At 38.6% G+C, this 8,760-nt stretch overlaps 1 protein-coding gene, 1 long non-coding RNA gene and 6 other non-coding genes across 21 annotated transcripts in view; 1 reads left to right on the top strand and 7 right to left on the bottom strand.

The window, feature by feature from the left end:
* LOC126582591 (cysteine-rich receptor-like protein kinase 44) overlaps positions 1 to 8,760 on the bottom strand; it is a 106,699-nt gene that overhangs the window by 1,158 nt on the left and 96,781 nt on the right. For 8 of the 14 annotated variants that reach the window (XM_050246743.1, XM_050246745.1, XM_050246751.1 and 5 more), the window contains 3 exons: positions 737 to 842; positions 496 to 661; positions 73 to 283 (listed from right to left, as the gene is read on the bottom strand). In XM_050246743.1, coding sequence (XP_050102700.1) covers positions 73 to 283; positions 496 to 661; positions 737 to 842 — 483 coding nt within the window. Of the gene's footprint in view, positions 1 to 72; positions 284 to 495; positions 662 to 736; positions 843 to 948; positions 2,361 to 8,760 lie in introns of those variants that run through there. The other 6 variants (XM_050246753.1, XM_050246750.1, XM_050246758.1 and 3 more) reach the window with 5 other exon arrangements.
* The window catches only part of LOC126582601 (uncharacterized), a 72,968-nt gene continuing 66,018 nt past the window's right edge, over positions 1,811 to 8,760 (top strand). The window contains exon 1 of the long non-coding RNA XR_007609553.1: positions 1,811 to 1,837. This is a non-coding gene — a long non-coding RNA (uncharacterized LOC126582601). The remainder of the gene's footprint in view (positions 1,838 to 8,760) is intronic.
* On the bottom strand, positions 3,690 to 3,798 carry LOC126584060 (small nucleolar RNA snoR97). The gene has a single exon (XR_007609978.1). It is a non-coding gene; the product is annotated as a small nucleolar RNA snoR97 (small nucleolar RNA).
* On the bottom strand, positions 3,919 to 4,032 carry LOC126584049 (small nucleolar RNA Z278). Its single transcript, XR_007609966.1, has one exon. It is a non-coding gene; the product is annotated as a small nucleolar RNA Z278 (small nucleolar RNA).
* On the bottom strand, positions 4,147 to 4,260 carry LOC126584043 (small nucleolar RNA Z278). The gene has a single exon (XR_007609959.1). It is a non-coding gene; the product is annotated as a small nucleolar RNA Z278 (small nucleolar RNA).
* Positions 4,319 to 4,411, bottom strand: LOC126584034 (small nucleolar RNA Z223). The gene has a single exon (XR_007609952.1). It is a non-coding gene; the product is annotated as a small nucleolar RNA Z223 (small nucleolar RNA).
* On the bottom strand, positions 4,469 to 4,557 carry LOC126584073 (small nucleolar RNA U36a). Its single transcript, XR_007609990.1, has one exon. It is a non-coding gene; the product is annotated as a small nucleolar RNA U36a (small nucleolar RNA).
* On the bottom strand, positions 4,799 to 4,944 carry LOC126584077 (small nucleolar RNA snoR134). The gene has a single exon (XR_007609993.1). It is a non-coding gene; the product is annotated as a small nucleolar RNA snoR134 (small nucleolar RNA).

Below are 8,760 nucleotides of genomic sequence, written 5' to 3'. Positions count from 1 at the left end.
TAGATGACATTTGCACACAAGGAAAATAATTTGCAGAAACAAAGAATTAATAAGTCATAAGCTTGTATTTACCAAATAAAAGTTTGTCTAAGCTCCGATTGGGCATGTACTCGTAGATCAATATCATTTCCTCATCTTCAAGACAGCAACCCAAGAGCCTAACGAGACTGGTATGTTGGAGCTTGGCTATAAGTTTTAACTCATTCATGAACTCCTCGTGTCCTTGGCCTGACCTTTTTGATAACCTTTTAATGGCTACTTCTTGATTTTCAGCCAGAATTCCCTGTACAGAGGAAGAAAAGCGCACAAGAGAAAACATTTTTTGAAGTTCAAAGAAAAAACAAAATCATATTTTCGAAAGGGGGAATGATTTTTGCACAGCCTTTTTCTCTTATTTATTTTTGTCCTTGGATATTTGTTTAGGTCAGAAATAAACAAAGGTGTTCAGGAGAAGAAAAATGTACTTGTATTTAAAGCACATGGTGGAAGTGTCACCTTGTAAACAGGGCCAAATCCTCCCTCCCCGAGTTTATTAGCTTCAGCAAAGTTGTTTGTAGCAGCTACTATAGCCCGCAAACCGAAGATCGGTAGTTCTGCATCATCCTTTCCACCTCCAACATCAAATTTACTTTTACTCTCATTATGGTTCTTCTTATGCTCTCTGTTTTAGTCTTAGTGTTAGAACACGTTTGAAAGAAAAAGACAGAGAGAGAGATGAGATCGGTGGTAGCAGTACCTTTTCTTTCCCGTAGTTTTCTTCCATAAGAAATAGCCAAAAATGACAACAATTAAACCAGTGATTGTTGAGACTATTGCAATCAAAAGGGACGGCTTAATTACACCTGCAAAGAGAAGAAGAAGATTTTGTTGACAACATAAAGATAATGGCGCCAAAATAATGATCACTAATTGCGACACGAATAATCATTCTATTATTACTATTATTACGTTTTTCCTTGATGTCAGAAGCTGCAGCTCTGATGTATAGAGTTCTTCCATCACCGTCATTTGCTTCAACTTCATGCAGATTCAAGACATCTCCATGCCAGATTGAACATCCATTGTCATAGCCATAAGCAGTGCACTGGCATTCATTTAAGCAGGCTGATCTACAACTTTCGATACTTAGAAAACCTTCATATTGTCTATTATCAGGGAATGACCCGCTATTTACTTCTAGAAACCCATCTCCCGCAGCATTCCCACACTTCACACCGGTTCTTCTTGAACATCCACCAGAATAAAACTGCAAGTCCCAATCACTCTGCTGGTTTGGCTCAAAGCCCTTCAAACATTTGCAGTAGTTCAAGGATGTGGGTTTGCAACTGGAGAAAGCCCCACAAGAAGCATAAACATCACACTGTCTTGGTTGAGACCAAACCAATTTCCACTGCTTGGAATTCTCCATCCTTAGTAGCTGAATCTGTCCCGAGGCAGACAGCAAGTATCGAGATACAATTTTAGGATTCTTAGGAGAATATGTGAAATAACTTTCGTTCTCATTCGTAACATAACTATAATTGAAGAAATAATTTAGCCTCATTTCAGGAATTGCGTTGAACATATGTGAAGTTTCATCCCATGATCCGCTGGTCCAATACTGTTTAGACCTATTCCACAGTAAGATAGATGAATTGCTTTCATCCAGAGCTAGTTCAAGAGAGTAAAAACCTGGTGCAGGATCCTCCAAATTCTTCCATGAAGTGAGAATTTGGGTATGATTTGTAATTTTGTTGAATCCAAGTTTACCTCCTTGTAGCAAAGTATGGGTTGGATGGTCAAAGCTTTGCCATAAAGTCTCTGATGTATTATTACTAGAGCCCGCTTTCAAGACAAGGTTTCCGCTATCCAAAAGAACTGCTTGTACAGAACCAGAATTGGTGGTGGAGTTTAAATTTGTTGACCAAACCGGGGTTTTGGACTCGTTCACGAGTACTAAATTACCATCGAAGATGCTCAAGACCGAAGAAAATCTATCAGATACCGGTATTTCCCTATTTGCTACCCAAACAACGGTCATCTCAGATGCCACTTGCTTGGAGTACCACATGCCTATATAGTAGTTTGAAAGCTGACCTGGTTTGAAGAAACCTAGCTCAAACATCCCACCTGCAGAGACAATGGTTTGATCGCCCGAGAGAGATTGGTTTTCGCTGATGGTGTCAGCTGCAAGGGAAACATGGGACTCGAGAAAAGCACATAGTAAAGTAACGGAGAACAAGAACTTTGAGTTTGGTTTGGTATTCATGGCTGCACAAAGAATTCAGCAGGCAGGCAAAGATTTACCGTATGCATGTTACTGGAACTCAACCTATCTGCCCTTTCTGTGGTGATCATTGCAAGTCAACTATTCAACCCTTCACATATGAACAAAGTCTTTGTACAAAATCGGTCACACTTGCAGGGACGTGCTGAAATTTGATGATGTGAGGAAAAGTTTGTCCCACATCAGTGAGGGACATGCTTTGCTATGGGCTTATATGATCTTGGGTTATTCCTTATATTGCTAATTGGTTTTATGGTGAAACCCTAACTTTCTTCATGGTATCAGAGCTGGTTGTCCCATGTATGAAGGCAAACGACCACATGTGCTCCACGTCACCCTATTGTGTTGTCCACTTGTTAGGCTCGAAAATTCAACACACGTGAGAAGGGTTGTTGAGAATAATTCCCATATTGATAGGAAGTGTCCCATGTATGAAGGCAAACGACCACATGTGCTCCACGTCACCCTATTGTGTTGTCCACTTGTTAGGCTCGAAAATTCACCACACGTGAGAAGGGTTGTTGAGAATAATTCCCACATTGATAGGAAGAGAGACCTTACATAAGTTTATGATTCCCACACTAATGCTCGCTACAAATTATGGGAAGAGATGGAGCTTCGGTTCAAGAGGTTTTGAGCTTAAATGTCGTTAATTATATTAAAATGTTTTCCAATCCACAACTAACAAAAATTAATCACAAAAACAAAGATATGTTGAAAGTTTTCAAACTCCCATTACCCCAAAGTTTACAACAACATTCATTTACAAGTACAAGTCTGCTTTTGGTCTGATTCCAATCAAAAGATTGTATAATCTGAACCCGTCCATACTATAACGATCCATCTCTAAATATTACAATTTTTTTTTAATTTTAATACGTAAATTTACAAAAATACCCTCCAAAGCAAAAACTTTAACTTTTGTTGATTGCATTATTGTGTCACATAAGATTTATTCGCTTAATGTAACCTCATAGTACTCGTCGTTACAATTGAAGATATTCCTTTTGCTCGTGATCTCTCTCTCTCTAGAATTTTCTCTCTCTACAACTCTCTTTTTCCAATCAAAAAATTGTACAAAGATTCAAAATTAATAAAATTGGTCTCTAAGATTTGAAATTAATAAAATTGATTCTTGAATTTGTTCACAAACAATCATTTTAATCATTCCATAAAAATCTTTATAAAATAAGAATAAAATAACAAATTACCCCCAATGTTTTTATCAAATCATTCTAGTCTATTATTTATTATATTAAGGGTAATTTTGTCATTTTGATCCAAACTAAAATTGAAACCATTTCTATTGATTTCAAATCACAGAAACTAAAATGAGAAGTTAAACAAATCTCAAGGACTATTATGGTTAAAAAGGACAATTTAAAATGAATCAAAAAATAAAAGAAACAAAATTAGTGTGATTAGTTGTAGTGTTGTTGTTTAACTTCAGTCTTGACCAGTAACAAAAGATGAAGCTGATGACAACACTCCACTTTATGAGTTATTTCAGACCCTACACCTGATCGGAAAAGGATAAGGGTATAGTTGATGGAGAACATTCTTTAATCCTAACAAAACAATACACCCTAATCAACAAAACAAGCAATTAGCACAAAAAACAACGGATTTTGATGCAGTAATTAAGATTTAAAACCTCTGTTAAATTCATTAATATCATATGCAATGTAGCTTCGTCGAGGGGTTCTCCTTGTAAACAAGGTCTCAGCTCCACTACACCTAAAAAGGCGGATTGAATCATCACAGGCCACAACAATCACAATCAATTAACAACATAACAAACAACTAATCTAAATCTTAGACAGACAACAAACCAAACAATTGAACAAAAACATTTGACTGGGACGGTAATTATGATTAAGACCTCAGTTAAATCCATTAAAATCATATGAATGCAGTTTCACTTAGGGGTTCTCCCTGTAAACAGGGTCTCAATTCCACTGCACCTCGAAGAAGCGGATTGAATCGTCATCGGCAACACAAAGAACACAGAAATACAAAATAATAAAGAAAAACAAAATCAAATTAATAAACAGAAGGCTCAGAGTATGAAACAGCTCTCTCAATCACGAATTTTCTGAAGCAGAACTGGCGTAAAGCTGTAAAATTTAGTCATCACCGCCAACATTAATCAACAAAACCCAAAAATATCACTGACCAAAATCAGCATATCAAAAGCTTAAATGGCTCATATCAAGAAATTCAACCATTGATTATCACATTCTACTTCATCGATTGCTCTCAGAAGCGCAGATAATTTGTAATCATTGCCAAAATTTCATAAAACAATATCAAAATACATAACAAGATCGAAATTCTGAAAATTTAGCGGACGTTTTTAGAGGCAAAACTATGAGAAGAGAAAAACCCCCACGTTTGACACCACAATAGGATCTGCGCCTCCATGACTATCTCTGTTTTCGGAGATTTTTCAAAAACAGGCTTAAGGTGTGTCGAGGCGCATCGGATCGTACGCTACTGAAATTTGACGAAAAGATTTAGGGTTTTTGTGAGAGATGTAGCGGTCGATTTGACACAGAAAAGCCGTGGAGTAAAGCGAGGCTAAACTGCAACACTTGACGGCGACGTTTTAGCACGAGCATTAGGGCTTTCTTTTTCAGTGAAAGTACTCTCAGAGAAGCCCGGGGTGCATCGTGCGATGTTAAAACGGGAAATTGCAGAAATTAGAGATTAGGGTTTTGACTGTACGAATGGGAATTGGGGGAATTCTGGGAAAGCTTGGATGGAGGATGGATAGTATGAAGAGGGAGCGGGGGGTTCGAATTCAATTATTCTTGCAGGCCAGCAACCCCTCTTCTCGCCGAAAGCCCATCATCACCAGCCCAATCCTCTTGTAAAAAAAACTTAAGTTTAACATAGTCGGACGCATCAAGTGTTTAATGATATTTTCTTTCAATATTGAAAGAGGCATCAAGTTCAAATCCTCATCGATAAAAATTTGATCGACTTGCCATTCGGTAGATTCTATATGATGATTGTCAACTTTTCCATTCCAACCCTAGGAAAATCCATGATGTCCATTATGGATATAGTAATGTAAAATCCTTTGTTCCAAACCCTTTTTTTTTTTAGTTTTTGTCTTCTGAAAGTTAGAAGATGTAAAAAAATCTCCTCTTTATTTTTTTGATACAAGCGACATTCCATTTTAAACTAATATAAATATGGTTGCGCCAAGGAATGCGGTGGGAACATATATTGAAGTGTGGTTACGCCTGCATTTGCAGATGAAAAATACTTTAACATAAATTTAATCTACTACTATTGTGGGTTTAGTTTGGACAGGCAAAAACATGAAACACACAAACATCTCCAGTAATGTGTAATTGAACCCTTGAAGTGTTTGTATAAAATTGCTAGTTGCTATTACTCTTCTAATGCCTATCGACCTTCTGGCAAACTCATGGTGACTACATTGTGGGAAAAACTAGCAGGCGTTTGAGAAAAGCAAACAGGACTGGAATTTCTGTGTGTTGAAAAGGCAAGTTCTTTGGACGGCGGAAGAGATGTAGATTAATTGCCATGCAGCATACGAATTACTAAAGACATTGTTGGTTGATCAGTTGGAGTTTCTTGAACACACAAAAACCCTGTATGGATACATCTCAAAACTTCATCGAGCCGACATGTTTCCCTTACTGATTCATCAATCACCTCCATTTCTCTTCCTTCTTTCCACAATTCCCATGCCTAATTAAAATGTTGAATTTACGGTCATTTGCGAATTTGGAAGGCTTAAAAAAGGAATGATCATGGGTTGGAATAATTTTTCAATACTTACCCATACAGCAAGAGTTGGTGAATGTTCAAAGCAAAAAAAAGCAGCATTCTTCTTTCCGTTTACAATTTGCAACAACAACCCTCCGAAGCTAAATACATCCAATTTCTCAGAGAAATGACCATATCTTACGTACTCGGGTGACATGTAGCCGCTGCGCATTAATTGACAGTATGTAGAGAAGTAAGCAATAAAACATTACTTGAATGAAAACATGTGCAAATATATGTAGACTTACTATGTCCCAACGACAATATTTGTATTTGCTTCTGTTGATGCACAAAATCAGTGAGGACTTTGGTACAACAGAAAGTGTTAAGTTTGTGACCTTTGCTAGATTGCTCCGGTCACTAGTGTGGATAAGTATGTAAATGGATAGAGACAGGGAAGCAAACACAAGATGTACATGGTTCACCCAGATTGGCTACGTCCACGAAGTAGAGGAGTTCTCATTAATTGTGAAGGGTTTACACAGGTACATAGGTTCAAGCTCTCCTTTAGTGAGTACTAGTGAATGATTTAGTACAAATGACATTAGGCAATATTGTGGGAGAATGATCTCTTTTTATAGAAGAGAGTTTCTAGCTTTGTTCTGACATTGACACGTCGTGTTGTGATTGGCTTCCGATGTTGACACGTGTCGCGCTATGATTGGCTTCTGATGTCAACATATGTCGTGCTGTAATTGGCCTCTTGGTTGGAGGGAAACTCTTCTGGGTCCTTGATGGTATAACGTTGATCGGTGCTCAGTAGTTTTGGGATTGGTCAAGTATAGTACAAACAGTGCTCCCCTAAGTTCCCGAGTGAGGGAAGCTCCTCAGTTGGGGACTTGCAAGATCCAAGCCGCTAAGGAATCACGAAACTTCTAAGTACTGAAGTGTGGTATCATTTTCACTTGCCTTATCTGTCTCATAGGTAGATGTGGCATTTTCTTTGGAAGTATTTTTCCTCCATCCAAGGGTGGTATCCTTAACCGGTGAAGATGCACAAGGTAATGTATCAATTTCACTTGAAGCTTACTTGTAGTTTCAAGCTTGGTCAAGCACGATACAAACCATGTAGTATGAGTCCCCCAAGTCGCCGAGCTAGGAGATCCGCCGAAAGAGGTGACAGACAAGGTAAGCAATCAGAGTTCCCAATAATCAGTCCCAGATCAGAAGTTTGATTTCAAGTTCCGACTGATTGTTCTCATTCTCTCTATCTTGCAAACAATAGGAAGGATAAAGAGAAGAAAAAGGAGAAGAGATGATATGAGATACTTTTGCTTTTGAAGAAGTAACTTTCCACAGGCTTATTCTTGAACTGGGCTGAAGGGTTTTTTTGGTTTCCTTCAGAGTATAAGGCCTACTCAAGAATTTGAGAGTCAAAACAAGTTCATCAAATCAAAAGTGCATTCGACCTTGATGATATGGGATACTTTTGTTGTTGACAAAGTAATAGATGAATCGGCATGTGTTCTGTTACGCTTGACTCCACATGCTTCCTTGTATCCTTCTCACTTGCCCTATCTATTCCTCAGGCATATGTGGTATCTTTTCTGGAAGTATAAGACGTTGAAGATGAGTACTCAAGAGCAATGCCAGGTAAGTAATCAGGCAAAGAGTTCCAAGTAGTCAGTTCCTGACTGGAAGCTTGATTCCAAGTGCTGACTGATTACTGTCTTTCTCATTGTCTTGCAGGTAAGAACAAGGTCAAAGGAAAAGACAGGGAAAAGGCATGATATGGGATACTCTTGCTTTTAACCCTAATGATATGAGATACTCTTGCTTTTAACCCTGATTATCAGGGGGAAAATAAGCTGAGTATTTCGAGAAACTCTGTTGAGAGTGCCCTCTCGGATATGAAGAAAAGTTAAGCATTTTTTTTATTTACAAGTTTGCCTGGCTGTGGAGGATGAAGATCGACATATATAGGAATTGTCCCAACAACGAGTAGTAACGCTGTTCCTTTACCCTTCTTGGTCATAGCAATGTAGTGGGAACTGCAAGATTCACGTGTTTTAACTTTGTCAGAGCACTTTGAAAAAGTGGTCTGTGGTATCTGGAAAGCTGATGTTGCGTGTGAAGATTGTAGATAAGCTTTATCCAAGGAAATCTGGCTCTTAAAGTTCGAAGAACGGTGTCTCTTCGGTTTTCGAATAAGCAATCATGTCGGGGATCTGGTTCTCGAGATTCGGAGAACGGTGCCTCTTCGATTTTTGAGAAAGCAATCCTGTTAGGAGTCTGGCTTTCGAGATTCGAAGAGCGGTGCCTCTTCGATTTTTGAGAAAGCAATCCTGTTGGGAGTCTGGCTCTCGAGATTCGGAAGGTGATGCCTCTTCGATTTTTGAGAAAACAATCTTGTTGTGAGTCTGGCTCTCGAGAGTCGGATAACGGTGCCTTTTCAATTTTTTAGAAAGCCATCCTGGTGAGAGTTTGGCTCTCGAGATTCGGGGAGCAGTGCGCCTTCGATTTTTGAGCAAGTAATCTTGTTGGGAGTGTTTTCTCGATGTGAGTAAAGGTTGGGCATTTTTGCAGTCTGCCTTGCCACGGAGCACGGATGTTGACATACACAAGGACTTTCCAGTTATCAAGCAGTGGTGTTGTTCCTTTACCCTTGTGGTTAATGGTAGGGTAGCTGGACCTTCAAAATTTATATGTCTAAACTTTGTCAGAGATCTTTGGTAAAGTTATATGTGGTA

Source organism: Malus sylvestris, chromosome 9 (assembly GCF_916048215.2).
Source record: "Malus sylvestris chromosome 9, drMalSylv7.2, whole genome shotgun sequence".
Lineage (NCBI taxonomy): Eukaryota > Viridiplantae > Streptophyta > Magnoliopsida > Rosales > Rosaceae > Malus > Malus sylvestris.
This window is presented reverse-complemented; position numbering and strand designations above follow the sequence as displayed.